The sequence below is a fragment of the Chelonia mydas genome, chromosome 11 (genome assembly GCF_015237465.2).
Source record: "Chelonia mydas isolate rCheMyd1 chromosome 11, rCheMyd1.pri.v2, whole genome shotgun sequence".
NCBI lineage: Eukaryota > Metazoa > Chordata > Testudines > Cheloniidae > Chelonia > Chelonia mydas.
Window position 1 is genome coordinate 33,844,960 of NC_051251.2, and position 21,209 is coordinate 33,866,168.

At 38.2% G+C, this 21,209-nt stretch overlaps 1 protein-coding gene across 3 annotated transcripts; it reads right to left on the reverse strand.

Moving 5' to 3' along the window:
• Positions 1-881: 881 nt before the first annotated feature.
• GCG (glucagon) lies at positions 882-20,108 on the reverse strand. 3 transcript variants are annotated; one of them, XM_037912589.2, is made up of 8 exons: positions 13,745-20,108; positions 12,397-12,537; positions 7,903-8,003; positions 7,305-7,466; positions 6,178-6,231; positions 4,780-4,917; positions 2,426-2,569; positions 882-1,381 (listed from the first exon to the last, which is right to left on the reverse strand). In XM_037912589.2, the coding sequence occupies exons 3-8, from the start codon at positions 7,998-8,000 to the stop codon at positions 1,357-1,359; spliced, it is 621 nt and encodes a 206-aa protein (XP_037768517.1). In that variant the 5' UTR covers positions 8,001-8,003; positions 12,397-12,537; positions 13,745-20,108; the 3' UTR covers positions 882-1,356. The 3 variants fall into 3 exon arrangements, with proteins under 3 accessions (XP_037768517.1, XP_037768519.1, XP_037768516.1); XM_037912591.2 differs by lacking the exon at positions 12,397-12,537 and having other exon boundaries at positions 14,076-20,108; XM_037912588.2 differs by lacking the exon at positions 12,397-12,537.
• Positions 20,109-21,209: the final 1,101 nt, after the last annotated feature.

The following is a 21,209-nucleotide window of genomic DNA, read 5'->3' on the forward strand; positions in this document are numbered from 1 at the left end:
AATGCAAACGCTTGAATTATTGCAGTTCTAATAAGTGGAGAGAGAGAGAGGTTTTGGGAGCTGATGGCAATGGCAGTTCCAGGACAGCATCACCACAAAGGCTATTCCAGAGTTACATCAAGGAAGGCTGCCTAACAACTTATCTTGACTGAGTGTAAGACAGTTTACATCACTATTGGTATGAGGACCAGTGCGCAAACCACTGATGACATGTATATGAGTACATAGATGCAACTTTTGTGTTTTTTCCCCTTTTATTTTCCTGTTCATGTTTTTCTCAATACTGCCACAAGACTCAGGCATTTTCACTCTAGGTGTGCCCAGCTCTGCTTGTCAGTTGCACATTTGCTTCAAGAATTCAAAGTGCCACAAAATGTTCTTTGAGCAAGATGGTGGTGGGCATAGAAGATTGGCTGACCATATTCGAACTAGCTGACCCAGCACTTTGCGTTCATGGTATTACACAACAGTGCATGGTATAAGCAACACATAGCACTCCAAAATTTGAAAAGATGGCTGCTCTTGCACATTTTGTTAAAATACAACAATTTGTGATAAAGAACATTTTAAAACAACTCCACCCTATACCCTTTAAACTCAGCTTTTGCTTTCACAATTTCTTTTTTCAGCAAAAGTCTACTCGAAATTCACACATCCTCAGTTTTAGAAATCATCAAAACCATTTCATGAAAGCCATTCACAAGAGGAAATACTGTACCATGAAAATGTCAGGAAACAAATGCTAAATTTATGCACAGCATTACAAATGAATCACTTTGAAGCTCTGTGACACTTTAATTCCTTAGATATAAACAAGCTTGTGTTTCTTCAAAGATGCAAGGGGGACACACGCAAAAAAAAAAAAAAAAGACAATAAAAAAGAAGCTTGAAAAAAATTTATTTAAGGCTATCATTTAATATCCTGAAAGCTTAGCCTTTTTATAACAAAGGTTTCAAGGGGGAAGTTCACTTCTCAGACATCTGTGACTGCTAGCCCCATTCTAATAATGCAGATATTTGGTGTTTGGAATCAATCCTATGTACAAGTCGACTTCATAGAAAAATAATTTCATTGCTAACTGTAAGTAGAGATATTTTGGCCCTAAATAAATGGAAAATATGAAGACGAGGCATTTTTGTATTCTTAAAGCTGTTACTTTGTGTGTCCTTTTGATAACATCTTTTTCCTATATAATCTTTTGGCAACACTACACTATAGTAAAATTCATTTTTTGGCATGCAAAGCAATATGGCTTATAAATATAATTTATAGAACACAAATTTCAGAATTCCCTGGTGACCAGCAGCTGATGTAGTGAAGAAGATCTTGACTTGTCCCATATTTATTTTGTACTTTTACTGGTATTTCCCCAAAAGGTCCCTGGAAAAACAAAAGGACATAATTAGGACCAGTTACAGTATTCAGAAAATCAAACGTATGTGGAAGACATTTTTCCTGGTTTAGATTTAACTGATATTAGTTCCACAAACCCTTTAACAACTCCCTCTAATTATAGATTGAAATCACAATTATTTCTATAAGGAAAGCTCTTAAAAAGATTTTTAGTGGATCATGATTTTTTCATGTTGTACTAGATGCTAAATTTGCTAAATGCAAAAAAAAGGGGAAAAAAAGAAAATGCCAATAAAATTTATATTTTAATAATTATTTTCAAGCTTTAATAATAAGAATTAGTATTTGTTAGCCTACATTCTCAAAAGTGACTAGTGATTTTGGATGTTTCCATTTTTGTGTGAGATGCATGAAAGAGGCCTAATTTTCATAGGGAAGGCACTCAGCATCTTTGGAAGTCAAACACCTTACACATGTCTCAATTTGAGCAGTTCTGTCTTTAACATGCTTTACAAACATCAACACATAATTCATAAAACGCCCCGAGAACTGGGTTAGAAAATTCTATTTTTCCATTTTACGAACGGGAAAACTGAGGCAAGGGGCTTAAATTACCCACCTTAGCCACAGAGGTTTTTCGTGTCATAGGAGGGATTAGAGCTCAGAAGTTCCTGGCTCCCACATTCTGTGCTCAGACCACTCTTTTAGATTGTATTCTTTTTTTAAAAAAAATCTCCGATACGTTTTAATAGTATTTCGGTGGTTTTAATTGCTCTGTACATGTCAGTTTCTTTTACCAATAATTTATTTTGGGCCAAATGCTTGTCAAAGTCAGATCCGTGGCAAAACTCCCATTAACTTAAATAGGAACAGGATTTGACTCTTGATACAAAACATAGACTATACTTGGAATGGTTTTGCTTACAGTATATGGCCAACATTTTTAATATATGTACGGGTATAAATAAATAGTGACAGTTAAGGGGGAAATGATCTGTCTTTCCTCAGTATGCTGCAAGTATATTAAAAATCTAAATATACTGAGATTTAAGATGATCAAAATTCAGTCACCTCTGGGTAACTTTTGTGTTAAGCAGCCATTTTAAGAACTCTTTGGCAGCCATGTCATCGAGGATTTTGTTGATATCACTGGTAAAAGTGCCATCTGCATGTCTTCTGTCCAGTTCTTCAGCTGCATTAGCTTCTTCTGAGAAACTTTAAAGGGAGAAACGGTCAAATAACAGCTGTGCAGACCACAATAAACAAATCTCTTCAAGGGCCTCATTCTGCAGTCTTTACACACTCAAAGCTCCCACTGATTTCAAGGGACGCAAGGCTAGCTCAGTATAAGAATGTTCTATGTTAAAGGAACAATTGGAGTACTTCTCAGTGAGAGAAGATAGTTTGGATGTCTTCCTTTCCCATTTAGGGCACTTTTCTCAAAGATTTTTTAAGTGAGTCTTAATTCCTCAATTATAATAAAAAAAAAATAAAATGCCAGAAACACCAGACCTAATACATCAAACTGCAATTTCCTAAACCAATGTTACTCACAGCTGAGATTAAAACATAATCAAATTCACTGTAAACATAATAAGCTTCACTGTTTAAGAATGAAATTTTATTACATTATAGCCAACTGTTTCAGGCAGCTGATTAATAGTTTTATTGGATTTATGAAGTCCTATATTTATAATTCCTAAGGTGTTTAGTGCATGAATATTTACCCTTTTAGCAAAATCAATTGGGAGTGATAGCTTTGTGAATTAACAGCTGCCAGTTATAGTATTTTCCTAAATTCTGTGTGTTTGTGTGCTGTATACAGACATATGGGGCCAGCGGTGCTGGAACAATTTTTATAGTGGGATGCTGAAAGCCATTTAACTGTACAATTTTTATAGTGGGATTTAACTGTTTAAACCCTGTACATAATGGAAACTACTTCAAGCTAGGGGATGAGGCAGCACCCCGGCACCCCTAATTCCAGCACTTACGTATGAGGCCAGATCCTGGCTCCTCTTTGTGCCCCTGGAGATCTATTCTAAAAGGACAACCAGAGATTTCCCTGACAAACACCTTTACCCCATTTGCTCCCTTTCACCAGGCAAAGGGGATTCTTTAATTGACAGGGGCAAGTGGGTTGGAGCTGGAACACACTGTGCTCTGGTGATCTCTGGCAGGCAGAATAGTCCCCTAGCGGAGCCCTCTAACTTGCATAATTTAGGATGGCCATTAGGTTGTTCTATGGGACCCCAGAGGCTAGTTTGATCTGGAATAAGGCCAAGGATCAAATTCTCAGAAAGGTGATTTACACTTACCCCATTTTCCCACCCAGGAATCTGGGCTGAACACAGCTTGACCAGACCTGGGAATTTGGCCCCTAATTTTTACCTCCATTATCTACAGACACACAGATACCTTTCTGCTGCCCCGAATGCTATTCATTACCCATGACAACAAGACTACTGGAAATCAGAATGTCAGTATCATAGCTTGCCACCATTCTCTTTTCAATAGCTGATCTCACTCTTTAACTCTATCCTTTCAGGGATAGTCAGTCCTTTCAGAATTACTTTTCTCTGTTGGCTCTTCCTAGACTCCAACACACAATCTTGTCTTAGAGATATTTTATTATTATTAATATTATTATTATTTTGTATATAGTGCCAGAGACATACATGGTGCTTTACAGCTGGTAAAATGTATTTTTTCAAAGAACAGAGGTGAAATGAAATCCCTGCCCTGAAGAGCTTACAGTCTAAAGGCCCAAATAAGTACAGAACGGATAACAGAGGAGAAAATTGTAGTTGCTAAGCCATGAAGAGCAGGTGGGGATTTGAAATAGGAAGAGACAGAGGATGCTTGGAAATGATTAAATGGGAGGCTGTTCTAAGTGTAAGATTATAATGAAAGAAAGTATAAAGTCAGGAATGAGAGGAGTGCATAAGCAGGAAAGAGTGAAGCTTGGGATAGGTGTATGGAGCAAGAGAAGATGTCAGAGCAAAGAGGTCAGAAATGTAGGTGGGGCAGAGCTATGGAAGGGCACTTTGAGGACAGGGAGATGAATCTTGAACTTACTGCAGGAAAGAGATCTTAGAATGGGAAACGGGGTGGGGGGGGAAGTCCACGGGAGGGGGGGGATTCTGGAGGAAAGACTGGTTCAGATTTAGACATGTTGACCTTGAATCTAACTTGACCTTTTACAGTGTAACAGCACATTAAACTCATCAACATCTTAATTTTAATCTGTAGTAGGACTGAATCATTTAAAATGATCATCTCACACCCACAATGTATCGTAAGATACAAAGAAAAATATGAAATACAGCAAGAATAAAACAAAAATACATTATGGTTCCATTAGGCTTGATTTCTAACCAGAAAAGCCAAACAACATTTCATGATAGGAACGGAGGGATTCTTACTCTCTTCTTCCTCGTCCATTCACTAACCAAGCAATGAACTCTTTGGCAGCTTGACCTTCCAAATAAGAGGTGATGTCACTGGTGTAGGTGCCCTCAGCATGCCTCTCAAATTCAGCATGACGCCTCGAGAGTCCATTGCTGAAAGAAAGGCAGTTCTCTTATGTTCAGGACTATGTTATCACTTTATCTATTTGTGTTCTTTGCTTGCTTCTGTTGGCTTCTATTTCCTGCCAGACCAACATTTCTCATTAGCAGGAAGTTTCTCCCCAAATTAGCCTTCATATTTTCACCCTAGGTCTTAGTTACACCCCCTGGCATCACCCTAAATAATTCCATCATATCCCCCTTTTGTCTCTTAGCCAGACTGTTCAGATTTAACTCCTTTTGCCTTCATTTCCTCCAGCCACTGAGCATTTTTGGCTACTCTTCTCTGAAGAACCTCCACTTTTTCAACATCCATTTCGTCATGTGGTTTCCAGAACTCTTTCAGGTGTGCTCATATCTAGGGTGTGTAGAAATGGACTGTTTCCTCCCTCTCCCTTGACACACTGCCTTTTCATATTCAGACCAAAATTGATCATACTAGTCTTTTCTGAAGCCAAATTGCATTGCAAAATTACATCTAATTTGCTGCTCACTATAACTGCTTGGATCATCCATTCCCTGTCTTCTGGCAGAGTAGACAAGTTTTGGAGCATTTTTTTCCAGATGTATTAGTTTGCATTTATTTTTAGCATTTGTTATTTTCTGCCTATGTTTCAAATTTCTCTAGGGCCCTTTGCATTATTTTTCCATCTGCTTGGCAGTTTGACGTTCCTCCCAATTAGTACCATCTGCATTTTTCAATTACATGCCATCTATTCCCCCTTCTACAATGAACAAGTTACGTAAAAATGGACCTAACACTGATCCCTGTGCTACTCCGTTAAAATCTCTGGCTGCCTCATCATATATCATTTCTCTTTCATTGGTCTTGTGTCCAGTATTGATCCCCCAACTCCATATTTCTTAGGATTCCCCTGCCTTCACTCACACTTGTGGGATTTTAGTACTTTTTTCCTCTGTACCTTAATCATTAGATTTCTTTATTCCCTAAAATTTCCTTTCCTGAAATCTAATACTCTCATACTGCTACATTCTCGAAGCCATTCCTGAATTCAGCTAGCTCACAGCCACTGGTTCCAAGCTTCCCTATTATAATGAAAGTCTCAATCATTTCCTCCCTAACTGTAAAAATTAGACCCAGAATGCCTTCTTCTATGGCTGGAGTATCTAATTCCTGCATTATAATCATGAAGGTGTAAGGAATTCTCTATATTGTTGGCTGTGTTTCCTGCCCAACAGAAATCTCAGTTGTTTCAATTCCTTCTGAGTAACATATCCAGCATTTTAAAGTACCTTGAGAGCTGGTCCAGGAATTTTTCATTCTCTCTCTCCTCCAGTGCCGGTTGTCTGTAGCAAAGGCCCAGAGTCATTATATCACTGATATCATATTAGTACATTGTATTGTATGCATAATATGCATTAGCTCATAAAATGCTATTGAATATTATTTGAATGTCATTGTAAAAATCTGTGAATGCAAAACTACCCAGGTGAGTGCTTTGGGGGGCTGTGAATATAATTGAATACAGGCTCTTGAAACTGTTAGTTCCATACAGATGCTCCCCGGGTTACACAAGACCCGACTTACGCAAATTCACACTTATGGAAAAAATTCCGAAGCTAGAAATAGGAGGTTTTTTGTTTTGTTTTGTTTTTTTGCGTAATGGTTGGGGGGGGGAATACGTTTCCGACTTATGGGAAATTCGAGTTACGCAAGGCGTTCCAGAACGGAATGATTGCATAACCCGGGGAGCGTTTGTACTTCTGTTTTTAAGGACCACCTTAGCAGAGGAAGTTAAAATGTTAGCAGCACTAACTAAAGCCAGAAGGGAACATCTGATGCCCCTTGTATATCATAGGCCATAGAATTTCATCCAGTTACTTCTAGGCTGAGCCAAGAAACTTGTATTTGACCAAAACATATCTTCCAAAAAGGCATGCATTGCCAGTATTTCTGTGGCACAATTGAGGTATCTAGTGGCCGACAAAGCTTAATCCTTGATAAGTGTTCTATAAGGAGACATAGGATCAGAGTAGCAAAATATGGAAAAGATCTATTAGGTCACTGAGTCCATCTTTCTGCAAGAGTTTCCTTACAGATGACAAATCAGATACCACACTGATACCAGCCAAAAGACTGATGACTATTTTCAACCAATCACTTCTGCTATTCAAAAAAGATTGAACTAGTATATAACAATGATCTTCCACGGTTGGCTCAATTTTTGCTAACAATATATCAATGCTATATTTCAATTATCCTTAAGGTCTTCTTCTCTGATTTATATGCTATCCTTTAGAAAGGAAAATAGATCATGTTCTGTGAGGGGAAGCTGAACAGTGAACTGATTCCTGACATGCACTAGATTATGGCTATATTTGTGCATGGAGATTTATAATGATTTTTCCAATATGCTTACCCGCTTCTTTTAGTGCTCATTAACCATTGCACAAAATCCTGAGCTCGTCTAGTGTCCAAGTACTTGCTGTAATCACTGGTGAATGTGCCTTGTGAATGACGTTTTACTTCATTCAGCTGTCTAGATTCATCTAATGGTTCAGTCTGGAAAGCTTTGAATGATCTATGAATAGTTTGTAATAGATTAATCAGCATTGATGATAGCACTTTCTACAGATGCTATACCTGCATTGACTTCTTTTTAAAAAAAATTCTATATTCCAACAGAATAAGAACAAAAAAGAAAAAAAAGAAACAAAAATTACTTGCTACAGATATGATTGTTAGCTGGCTGACAGAGTCAATCAGTACAGCAGCCTGGTAACTGCATAACTAAGAGTCTATTAGGACAACAATAAAAAGGTACTGTTAGAAACACCAAACAACTGGTGTGCTGCATTTTGCAATACAGATATCCTTCTCTGATCCACAGATGAATTAAATACACAGTAATATTATAAGAAACTTTTCCTCAAATCAAAGATTTTGCATCGAATTGCGGGAAAAGTACAGGGGAGTATGTTTGGATTATTCTGAGATGTTTGATTTGTAGTATTTACCTGGATTTCTCTTCTGTGTCTTGAAGAGGATTTTGCCAGCTGCCTTGAATGATCATTAAAAGCAATCCAGCCACGAAATAAATGTTTTTCATTTTCATTGCCTGTCAGAACACAGATGGGGGGGGGGGGAGGAAATAAATATAGTCCTCTTTACATACTTTGGAGTCAATATATACACAAGGAAACCCACTAATATAGAATGGAATGAAACTCCATGTATATGAGAGGAGAATGATAATCCTGCATAGTTTCAATGTGTTGCAATTTTCATACTATAACACCAGGTGGTTTTTAATTTTCTGAATTTATTGACTAAAGAAATAAAAGCAGAATCCCATCACAGAGTGCAGTGTCACATCCCGCCACTCTTCTTGCTCTAACTGAGCATTTTTTCTTCATCCCCTCACTTCTAAATTCTTGTGTTTTGTATGCTTTTGTTTTTATCATTTAAAGCAATGAACACCTGTAGGATTGGGCTCCTGGGTGAAATAGGCAAATTTCAATCCAGAGTGTGACTTTTACAAAAAATAAATATATTTATGGTTAGAAATTTGTGATACAGAAGGTATATGAAATTCTGTTGTGTTTATGGTGCTTTTGATACAGTGCTATACCTAGTACAGTCTTAGGTTTTCCATTGTAGTCCATCATTAGATTTACACCTTGCTTCAACCATAAAGGGCTGATCCTGAGACGCTGCTAGGTGTAATGCATATTGCTGTGGGTCGTTCCATTGACTGTATAAAATTAATAATAAAGGACTAGATTGGGATCTCTATCCTACTCCCTGTGTGGTCTCATGAGTAAGATTATTCACTGTGAGTAAGAGTATCACAGTGTGGCATACAGTACATATATATATGTTTTGGTGGTTCTGCACTACATTGTGAATCCCTTATTCAGACTGATGAACACTTTCTCATACACGTAGTCTCATTGTCTTAATTATATATTTCAGTGAGCAATCACCAGCATGAGTAAGGTGATTACCATCTGTTCCTTAGTATGTAAATGCTAAACATTATCATTATTCAATGTACTACTATTAGTTTGATTTAGCTTATGGACCCAATATTGGAGATGAACAAATAATTGATTTTTTTGGTTTGCTGGCAGAACTGGAAAAACGTTATTAAGGTTGAATGTTCACTTTGTTCAGGTTTCAGAGTAGCAGCCGTGTTAGTCTGTAGCCACAAAAAGAAAAGGAGCTGCATCCGATGAAGTGGGCTGTAGCTCATGAAAGCTTATGCTCAAATAAATTGGTTAGTCTCTAAGGTGCCACAAGTCCTCCTTTTCTTTTTTGCCATTTTGTTCAGTTTTTCATTTCATTTTGTTACATTTTTGGGTGCTTTTTAACCTTAATTATTTTAAACAAACCTCGCTAAATTTAGAATGAAATGTCATTTTGGAGTGAAAAGTCAAAATATTTCATTTTGAAACTGCCAAACATTTTGACTTTTTCTAAATTTCTTTTTCATTTTTTATTCGTCTAAAACTATTCTCCAAATTCTACTCAAATTCACAGTTTTGACTGCCTTGATACTGCATTTTTAATAGATCAAAATATTTGACCAAAATAATTTTGACCAACTCTACCCAATACTGCAAATACTTACTGCTGAGCATAGCCCCTATTACTGCAAATAGCCCTGTTGACTTCAATCAGACCACTCACACAAGTTAGCACATCAGCGAGCAGCAGTAGATATTTGCCTGCACTGGCTCATAGACTAAAGTGATTTGTAATGAAAGCATCTATGAAATTGAAGCAAAATTATTATAAAGCAGCAAGTAGATTTTAAAGTACTTGCTTTGGGTCAGTTCTTAACTTTATGAAATGATTGTTTAATAAAATTAATTAATATACGTTTTGGACTCATGCTTTTGGCTATTAAAAATAAATTAAACAAGCCAAGATATTTAGCTCAAAAAGTAGCTAATCTTCATCAATTCATGCTTTAAAATCAGCATGGATGACAATGTTAATTCACTGTAAAGCAACTGAAATTGTAATAAGTTCACAGAAATTGAATGTCACTGGAAATGTTTCATCATGCATTTGAACTGATATGCTGTGGTATGCCTGAAAGAGCCACTCTCCCATCCATGAAAATGTTCCAGAGAAGTTTATACTACAGTCTGAAAAACAAAGGGAGATAGGAAAATTGAGCCAGTTGAAATAAAATGTTAAGTGGCTAACTAAATCCCTGGAGGCCAATAAAAAAACCTAAATTTAACCTTCCACATCACTTGTAGTCCTCCTCATTGGTCCAGGTGTCAGAATAAGGGACCCTTGTACGCATCTAAAGCTAAATTCTGCACTGATTTATACCCCCCATAAAATCCCCTGTTTATTTGAATTCAGTGAGCCAGACAGAGTGTCAGTCAGAGCAGAAATGGATCCATTCTATACTGCATTACTTTGGGACCATGGGCTGAGGTAAGAACGGATCAGAAGCCTTGTTGTTTCAGGTTTATGCTATGACACATTTCAGAGCAGGTTTTCAGACATAATTGAGCATGACAACTCGTATCTTCCATGAATTATAAGATCACACACACAACTGGACATGAAACATAACAGAGTAGAAGACTCAATGGATACCAAATACCCAATAATTTGGCAAAAATCTGAGTGGAAAATATAATAAGCCAAGTACTAGCTAGTACAATTGATGGATAGCAAGCACTTACCAGAAAGCACTGACTAAGGTTCATTGTTTATTGTAAATTAGTATTCAGACCATCATATTGAGGTTTTCTTCCCCAGAGCTAAATACATATAACTTAGATGTAGAGCAATGATGCCAGAGAGGAAGTACATAGAAGATCTGCATACAGAAGTATGTACAGAACACTCAGTGCAGGATATAGAAACCAAACAATCATGAAACTGGATTTCTAAATATCTAGGGGTAGATCCGCGGCTGGTGCAAATTGTCACAACTCAATTGACTTTCAGGGAGCTATGACAATTTACACCGTCTGAGGATCTGTCCCCTGGTATTAACTGCTGCCAGACATTCCAGCTCTGCTCAGGCAGAGTACACCCTTAGGTAAGGCCCTATTTTCAATGGCATGTTACTGGCCAATAGCAATACAATACTGCTGGGCTGCAATATAAGGCAATACAGTTAAGTGGCATTTTAGTCAGAGCTAGAAAAATGAATTGAAGAATATAAGGTTTCCCATATTGGATCAGATCTTTAAGCCATGAAATCCATTATCCTATCTCTAGCAGTGGTCAATACCAAATACGCCAAAGGCAAGTAAGTGCCTTCACAGTTGCAGCTGGCTGATCAAGCAATGGTAAACATAGAGAGGAATTCCTTTCTGACCTCCTTAGTGATTAGTTTATGCCCCAAAGCATAAGGTTTAATTACTCCATTTCAACATACCATGTATATTGTATCTAGAAGTGTCATATTGGTCCTAAAACTATTAAAATCCAGCCACAATATTTAACTCTCTGTCCACTTGGAGTTGTACTTCAGTGGTACAACACTGACATCCAATGTTGATCCTAAAGAATACATCAGTTTCACATTTCACGTGTTTAAAGACTACAGGAGAAATCCTGGCGTCTATTCACACTTATTCCTCAGTCAAAAGTTTCTAGAACTGGCTGGATTTGGCATGAAATAGTTTGGTTATTAAATGCTGTTTATGTTGAATATCATCAATATGAAAAAGTTGATCTTCAGTAAATAATTTAGAAATATAAAGAGCGTGATTCAAAGTCTACTGAAATCTGTGGAAAGACTCCCATTGATTTCATTGGGTTTTAGGGACAGATCCTTAAGCTCCAATCCTGTAAAACTTATGCAAAGTGCTTCATGTTATATATGAGAGTGCTCCCGTTTACTTTGATATGATTTTGGCATATATTTAAATTTAAGTAAGTGCTTGAGTTCTTTCTAAATAAGTATGTTTCCCAGAATCAAGACCTTAGATTGTATCAGCAAGTAGCATTTGGTGAGATTAGTAAAAAAGAAAAGATTACAAAGTATTTGCAAGATTTGAAAATCTTTAAGTTAGAAGAAAAGGAGGACTTGTGGCACCTTAGAGACTAACCAATTTATTTGAGCATAAGCTTTCGTGAGGTCAAATAAATTGGTTAGTCTCTAAGGTGCCACAAGTCCTCCTTTTCTTTTTGTGAATACAGACTAACACGGCTGCTACTCTGAAACCTTTAAGTTAGAGGAACCTGCCTTTTAGCCAGCCAGCTATTTTGAAAACTGCTGCACTTTCATTACATATTTGTCAAACATTTTATCTTAAAATTTGAGACGCATTTTTGTACATTTATTCTTCAATATTTAGCATTGGTAATCACGGTCAGTAATAGTTATTTATTTTCTATAAGTCAAAGACAAAAGTAGTAACTAGAAATGTGTTCTTATACTATTACTGCTTCATTCTAGAAAACACAAAAGTGTGCCCTATGGAGAAAGAGGAACTGTTAACAAAAGAATATTTGTACAGATTTATTACCTATAATTATTTCTTGAAAGCCAGATAAGACTATTTTCATAGCAAGTGGAACCTGGCTCTTGAATCTGTTTGAGAGGTTTAGATTTTTTGGAGAAACAGCTACAAAAGCTTGTGGTCTCAAGTGTCAAAGCTCCAGTCAAACTGAAATAAATTTTAAGTAGAAAATTATCTGTTTTTTTAAGTTGGCTAATGAATTCATTTCTAATTCCTCTCCAATTAGAAATTAGAAAGTACATTTCAAATCCTTCCTTTCCTTCAGTTTCAAAATGTATTAGCTAAACTGAAGTTGTTACAGTGAGACACATAAAAATTAACAAATCAGCTGAATGGATGTTCTTAACCAGGATCCTAGCCACCAGAGAGACTGTCAATAATATGTATTTATCAAATCTTGATCAAAATGTTTAAGGCTGAAAAAAGTTATTGACTCATATAGCATTTACTTTGCATTTGGAATTACAGAGGAATATTTTTTCTTGATAACCTGGACTTTCACTAGTCTTCTGAACATATTTTACTACAGATTTCTTTAGTGTACTGTGCGGAAGCTGTACTTAGATATATTGCAACAAAGTTTGCACAAAGAATCCTGCTAAAAGCCCAATTAATTCCAACAATCAGTCGAGTTACATCATGGCTGAATAAGGAGAAATATTTTTATTTGAAAATTAAAATGTGAATAAGAATAGATTTCTGGAGATATGAGACTGTTGCAGATAGTACAGTTTATTAATTATGAATCTACTATCTCTTTAATGTACATGTAATTTACTACTAATTTATACACACTACACTGTAAAATGCATTTATGGAAAAGTTATGGAGAATGTAATCGATACCTTTCTAGAAGTTTTTTGCACCATCCTACAGGATTCCACAACTGGGATATAATTCTGTATTAAATTCTGTAGGTTCAGTTCTGTAGGCTGGTTCAAAATAACCAACAGGAAGGTTAAAATTTTCTATTAAATGATATACATAACATCTATAACTTTCCCATATGGCATTTTATGGTGTAATATATATAAAATGAATGAAAACCACATACTTTCAATGGAGTTAGACCAGTGTAAAACTGTTGTAATGGAGTGGCAAATCTACCTTGAGATATTTTCAAGTAATTTTTATAGAAACCTATTTAATATCTCTAGTCCCCTACTAGTTTCATCCCTATTGATTTCTATCGGACTTTTAGGATGTTTCTACAAGGAATGATGAAGTTTAAAGTCAAAATGGTTCAGTATCTGTGAAGGACACATGTCTAGTAAATGGTATTTGAAAATGGGAGTGTAAGACAAACAACAAAAATCAATATTTATGCATAAGTGTTTAACATTTAAATTCTTACTATAATGCATTTCTTCCATGAGTCCATGTTTAATCATCCTCCTTTCTGTCATTTCTGTCAGTCTTAGAAGTTGATTTTGATCTTTGGATCATTCTCTCTTAAATTAGTTGCCTTCTATTGAATAAACTAAAACTGATAAAAGTTTAACTATATACACTACTTATTCATTCCAAATATAAAAAGATGGTACATAATAATAAATAATAATAATAAAAGAAAAGCTTAAAAAGCACCATTTTGAGAGATCCTGTATTTGCTTTACAAACCTTGGACAGAACAATTGCACTCAACCCATTGAACAAATCTTATTGGTAGCTAGCATGAATCTTACCTTCTTATACTTTGAAGTGATGCACAGCGATTGGGGAAAGAGCAGCTACTCTTCTGGAACTTTGGGAAACCTTCAGGATCCGGAGATCTGCCTAGCTGCCTCTGTGGCTCAGCCTTATATATACTGTTCAGCTCTAGTAAGCATTATGAGAGTGCATCATTGCTGACAGTTTCCTTATTCAACTTAAAAAAAAATCATATTTGCTATTCTTTACTTTACATTTGACAATTTTTACAAGCAATTTCACATATTGATTCTGCTTACTGTATGACATCATTGTGGAGATGGGTCCTTAATGGAGACGCAAAAGGAATGAGATGTCAATGTCAAAAGAAGTAAATATCAATCAGGAGGACATTAGGGCTATACACAATTAAGTAAAGGTGCTAGGAATCAATGCAACATGTCCTTCAAATTCAGGTTTGCCTATCTGACATTTAATTTAAAATTGAGGGGTGAAGTCCTAGCTCCACTGGAGTCAATGGCAAAACTCCCATTAATTTCAGTGGGGCAAGGACTTCACCCATCAATTTTATAAGTTTAACATAATAAAATAGTAATAATAATAAGAAGAAACATGTACCTCACACAAAGTCTCCCACAACCAGAGAAAGGGAAGACTCCATAAAGTCCACCAGAGACCTTGCTGTGCCGATATAATTATCTCAAGAAAAGCTGAGATACTACTGTGATGGGCACCAGTACAAAACCCTAAACCAGACAGATTGAATGTAACAGAAACATTTGGTTTCAATTCAAATTATGTCCAGGTGCAATGTATCAATTTTGTAAATTCCTACGTATGAGAATATATGGTACATGTGTGATCTGTATGCCAAATACTTGTTACATAACTGATATCTACATCATGCCCCTTAGATCTGCTCATATAGCCTGGTACCCTGGAAATGAGTTTAAAAGGATAATACAGGCCCAGGCTGTATTGTATCATGTAGAGTTGCCCTTCAGAGTGAGTCCTTGGGACATCAGTGACAGGATCAGAAGCCCAGCTCTGATGAAGCAGCATTGCCAAGGAGGCAGGAGGGAAGGGCACCAATGGCCGGAGCTGGCATAGAGGCACAAAACTTCTGTGCACATGGCCCTGGGATCTGAACAGATTCCTGAGGATCTGCCAGTGTTGTGGGGTGGGTCCTTCATCCTCTTTTATGAAACAACAGTCTGGGGTCTCCAAGAGGAGATCCCAATGGAGACTTCCTCCTGTGGTTTTTTTCATGGGTTGGGATCCGGATCTGGAACTACCTGCTAAACCTGTAAGTACAAATTGTAACAATGTATGTACAACTGATAGTGCTTATTACATCTGTAAGTGATCAGATGGTCCAAATTAGATGTTAGAAATTAAGGGCGAAACGCTCCCCTGAGCCTAAAGTTCTGCTTGGTAGAGGGAGGGGTGTGGGATCACTAGGAAGCCACTTACAGCTCACTGAACCTGTGCACCAGCGGTGGCCCCAGCATCAACTAGAGCATCGTAGGGGCTAAGTTATGATACTGGAGTATGGTCCCTAAAGATACATCCTCTCTCTCCCCACCTAACCCCTCACACCAGCAGAGTTCTCCTTCATTAGAAGAATTCTTTGCTGGCCGACTGTGGCCAGATTCCAGCCACACATACTGCCTGAGCAGCACAAAAGGAGTCAGAATATAAACCAGAATCTAGCCTCTAGCCTGATAAGCCTAGATCCTATATGTAATATAACAGCAAATACAAATTGTAATGTATGCTCACCAACGCCCCCATAGATACCCATGTAACTGTACCGTATTATTGTATATACCTAGGGAACAGCAAATCTCATCACGTCATGCCACCTTACACTGGCCACATGGTATATTTTAATTTCTAACATTGTGAAGTTATTACATTGCTCCACTCACAGGGTCCATGTACTGAAACCAATGTTCCCTGTAAGTTTTCTATATGTGAAGGACAAATGACTGCCTGTGCTGAAGTTTAAAACTTAAGTGCACAGCCTCTTCCACTGCTATTCCCTATATTCCTCCACTTTTCATTCACTCTTCCCCCTTCCTACATCAACTCATTCTCCCTCCTCATTCATTTCTTCTCCCATCAATCTCCTTTTTATACCTCCCTTCTCTCTCTCATTTCTCTCTCCCTTATCTTTATTCTCACTCCCCCCAATCCAAAATGTTTTCAAATCCCCGATTCAATGTATGGATTGGGATTATGTGCTTACATATATTAACACATGGATCCAAATACTGCAAGTATATCGCACATACTTTGGCTTTTCAAACTTTTGTCTGAAAGGTGTGTTAATATCTGTATAATTCCTCATCCAACACAACCTCACTGCATACACACACAAACTCACCCCAAACTAATCCAAGGCACCGATCCTCCCCGGCACAGACAGAATGAAACAGGTCTGCAGCCTCTACGCCAGGATGTTTGGGAGCCAAATTAAGCATTCACACAACTTGCAAAACCCAAATCCATTCATTTTAGGGAACCCCAATACCACTAAAGTGCCTTGCCTACCTTGCCCCAAATTTTTAAAAAATTTACTCTGGACTAAGATTTTAAGATTGTTAGGTATGGGGGGCAAAATCAGACTTTAAATAGGAAAGTGAGGCGAATCCTTAAATATCACAAGGTGCTGTGTCTCTCCATCATGTTGGTGAACTTTCCTACTCGTCTATGAGAACACACCAGAGAGCAGTTCTGCAGTTCCCAGGCAGGACAGCAGATGGTGTTCAGTTGGCCTTTTATCAGTTTCTTGCCCAGTATGGTATACAGATAGTCCTGTTGCAATGGATTGTTACTAACATTACTTTACTGCATGTTGAGTTTTATTTATTATTAGTTAAAAGATACACAGCCTTCCTAAATCAGCTCTGCAAAAGATAATACAATATCACCTTCCCCAGAATCCTGTCAGTTCTTTACTTCTTGTTTGTTTAGTCCTATTTATTCTCTAGTGTAAAAATAAAGACAAGTTTCAAAGTAGCAGCAGTGTTAGTCTGTATTCACAAAAAGAAAAGGAGTACTTGTGGCACCTTAGAGACTAACAAATTTATTTGAGCGTAAGCTTTCGTGAGTTGCATCCGATGAAGTGAGCTGGAGCTCACGAAAGCTTATGCTCAAATAAATTTGTTCGTCTCTAAGGTGCCACAAGTACTCCTTTTCTTTTTGTAAAAATAAAGTTTTCTATTTACAGTATAGTCATTTCAAATGAGTATGAAGTATGAAACAGAGCAGCTGAATGCACCTGGGTAGTCAACTTGCTATATAGATTATTTAGTTCAGCACAATCTAAGTGATCGTCAGATTACAAATATGTCTTGAATGATACACAATATAAAAACTTTACAGGAAAGAAGCAAAACCCATCTGTGCTTTTCGTTATTGCTGTATATTTGTGAGTGCAACTGTATGCAATGGGTGAGCTGTATGCCAAACAAAATTAGAGAAATGGATCAAGTACGTGTCCAGTGTATTAGAGGGGCTGAAATTTTTTGAATTTTGTACTTTCAAGGAAGTTTCTCATCACAATTTGATTTTTTATGAAAAACAAACTTTTTTTTTCTAAATTTTGTTTTTTCAACCAAGTCAGCACATTCCAGTGACCTTTTTTTGTTACTATTTTTCTACCATTTTTGTTATTAAATACACAACACATGCACATTGATGGTGGTTGTGTCTTGGGGGAATGGGTGGTAAACATGTTCCCCTCTCTTCATGACAGTTACCCTGGAGGTGTTCATCTGTCCAATGACTTGTCAGCCAGGACTATACTGTTCGGGCTATGTGACCCATTAAGGGTCCCCACCACTGCCTGACAGTCAGAGGGGATCTGAATTCCCACTGTGGGTTTCAGAGAAGCACAGCACATGCTCATAACCTGCCTGACATCATTTCCCAGTCTTGACTACACCTCACAGAGCAGTGAGGGCTTTCAGTGAAGCAGGATTTTTCCCTCTCAGGCTACATGAAAGACTCTAGTGCCCCAGAACCTGGCTAAACTGTGCAGCTCCAGCGAGGCTCCATGCCACCATGGATGCACCAAGGCTGAGGGTTTGGCCCTAATTGAGTAGAGAGGTATCATGCTGATGGAATAGGCCACAGTGTCTGATGCTACATATTGGCACGGCTCCATGTGAAATCAATGGAGCTGCAGCAATTTACGCAGGCAGAGGAGTTGGTCCACTGTGTACCAGTTATGCTACATTTTGTGAAGACAATGAATATAATTGAAAGTAATACCAATACCGTTAGCAAATATGATAAATTATTCAGATTAAATACAAAGCATTTAAATGGCTCTACAAAATGTATTAAACAGCTGTGCCCTGTAATTGGGAGCTGACTGATAAACTGGAAAATACTAAATGTGATGTGAAGTTGATTTTATCTCTGATCCAATTTGTTATGAGCTTGAACCATGGCCTGAAGGCCTGGCTGGAGGTGCACCTGGCCTTTTCACTCATGTTTTTCTCCATGCCTATTCTGCAGCCACAGAAGGTCCAGTGCAGCAGAACTGGTGTGGTTCCAGTTTGGATGGGAAAGAGGGGCTGGATGTGGGAGAGATGCTCATGGGGTGTGTGCACCCTGTACAGCATGGAATGGGGGTGGGCAGGGAGCAGGAGAGAGCATGGGTTGGAGTGGGGCCAGAGGATCTACTGCTGTGCATGTGTAGATGCTGTACGAGAAATATTTAAGCCACTGAACTGAAGCAGCCCCTGCTTTGCCACCATGTTTGGTTTATTTTGTGCTAGCAAAGCATCCACAGGGGAACTGGAACTGTAAACAATCTAATCGGTGTTTGATTATTTCCCAGTACAAGGACTTCTCTGCTCAATACAAATAAAATAGTAGTATCTACACACTTCCTCTCTAAAGCTCCATCTCCAGTGACTTAGCACACTTGTTTAAATAACTACACTTCGAGCTGGGGGGTGGGATTTCCCAGGCTAGCTCCGACTGAACCACCATGCTACAGAGTGAAGCTGAGGTGTTGCAACAAGCAGGAGGGGCTAGCCACCCTGACTAGGTACCCAGCATGTTCAATGGGACCATATTCAGGGTGGCTAGTCACTCCCGCTGCCACAGCTACACTGTGTTTTTAGCGTGATAGCTTGATTGGAGCTAGCACAGGCATGTCTCCTTGACTGGGACTCACACTCCCAACTCCAAGTGTAGACATACCCTTAGAGTTATTTAAAACCAAAGTTTAGCTGTCCACTGTGGTAAATTGGGTCAGAGAGAGCTAAAATATCAAGTTTGAGACTAAAGCCCAGGTATGAATGCTGGTAAAGGGGTAATACAGACCTGAGAGATCAGTTAACCTGCCTGCTTGCACCTGGAGAATGGGCCAGACCTAATTAGAAATAAAGCTCAGGTGAGGAAGAGCACAATTTGTTTCCATAGAGCTAGGTGAGCCCAGCTTGGGAGGAGACCCAGAGGAGAGGAGGTGGAGTGTTCCATCTCTTGGAAGCAGCCTGAAAGACCACTGAGAAGCAGAGCAGGCAGGCTGTCCACCCCAGGGGTGAGCTGAAAGCCTGACTGGAGGCAGGGGCTATGAGGAGCTGTAGCCTGCCTGAACCCCTGTGGGAGGGGAGGAGTGTGCTAGCTCTTTCTAACTCCCAATCAGTAGACATGCTGAGACTCTGCCATACTTGGTGGATGGCAATACAGAGTGGAGAGTGCTGCAGGGATTCTGATGAGCACTGTGTCAGTTGCTAATGAATGAACACATAGGAGTTTCTGCATTGCACATCAGCCCTATTGTCTGCTGTTAGCACAGACTGCCTATGGGACGGAGCATATGTGATTACAAGGAGATTTAAATACTGGCATCAGCTGAAGATATCGCCTCCCATCCTTAACTACTTAACTCACTGGCCCTGTCTTCCTGATTGCAGGATAGAAGTTATTCCAGCAGTGCTGTGTAGTTGTCACACTATACTGGAGGCGTAGTCCTGCTTTTCCTTACAAACGGTGAAGAGAGTGCATAGTGGCTGATGTAGAAAAACATTAAGCAGAATTAACAGAATGGTGTGCTTCCCCCCCGGCCCCACCTCTGTCCAGCCCCACTACTTTCTCCCCCAACCCCAGAAGCCAAGTCTGACAATACCTGCTCTATTTTCCCAGATAATAACTAGGCACTAGAGCAGATTAACAATGATGTCCAGGCAACTTAATCCATTTCTAAACATTATTTCATCTATCTTTCTATCTACGCACACAGACACAGACACACACACACACACCCTTTAAACTCTCCAGGTATGCCCATTCCTCCAAGCTCTTCTAGCTTCATAGCTTACACAGCTTATGAATGACTCATTAGGTCAGAATCATTTCATTGGTTATACTTCCAATATTAGACAGTAGGGGATGATTTTTAAAGGTATTTAAATACCTAAAGATACAGATAGGTGGTATGTGAAATCTTAAAAGTGCCTAGGTGCCTAATTCCCATTTCAATGAATGGGAGTTAGGTGCTTTTGAAAATCGCAGTAGGTGCCTATCTGTATCCTTAGAACCTAAATAGTGTTTCTCTGCTCAGTCATACCCATTTTACAGTGGCTTCTCTGGAGTTACACCACTGTAAGAGAGTTGAGAATTAGGCCCTAATAAATTCAACTGACTTGTATTCCTCATTTGTGAAATCACCCATTATTGAAAGTACTGTTGTCAGTAGAACACTCACAGAGGCCCATATAATCACCATTTAATTAGCCCTGCTTCATGTTATATTTGTTTATTTTACTGTTAACTTTCTCAGAGCTATAATTTTTTCCTTTTTACAATTAGAACAGCTGAATTTTAATTACATTATCAACAAAAAGCTCATTAACGTCACTTAATTGGAGTGTTTCCAAAAAAACCTTAACTGAACTGAATATTTTCTGAAGAGTTCCCATCAAAGTATAATTTAACCATTACAAACAGCTTGGCAACAACATTTACATAAAAATTTATCTGTCTCTGAAGAATGTTTTTATATGAGGAAAATCAGATTTGTTATCACCATCCACAAAACAAAGGGAGTTGTTATACAGCAGTTTGCTTCCACCTTTTAACTTCATTGGACAAATCCTGTATTTTTGTCATTTTGGTCAAATTAAGGCCTTTGCTTTCCCACAAAG

Excerpts from the sequence above, each read along its gene's own strand:
- GCG (XM_037912588.2), bottom strand. The coding sequence starts at position 13,771 with ATGGACTCATGGAAGAAATGCATTATA. Across the intron at positions 7,467-7,902 it reads GACACAGAAGAGAAATCCAG|ATCATTCAAAGCTTTCCAGA; the intron begins GTAAATACTACA and ends AACTATTCATAG. Across the intron at positions 4,918-6,177 it reads TTCCTGGACCAGCTCTCAAG|CAATGGACTCTCGAGGCGTC; the intron begins GTACTTTAAAAT and ends CCTTTCTTTCAG.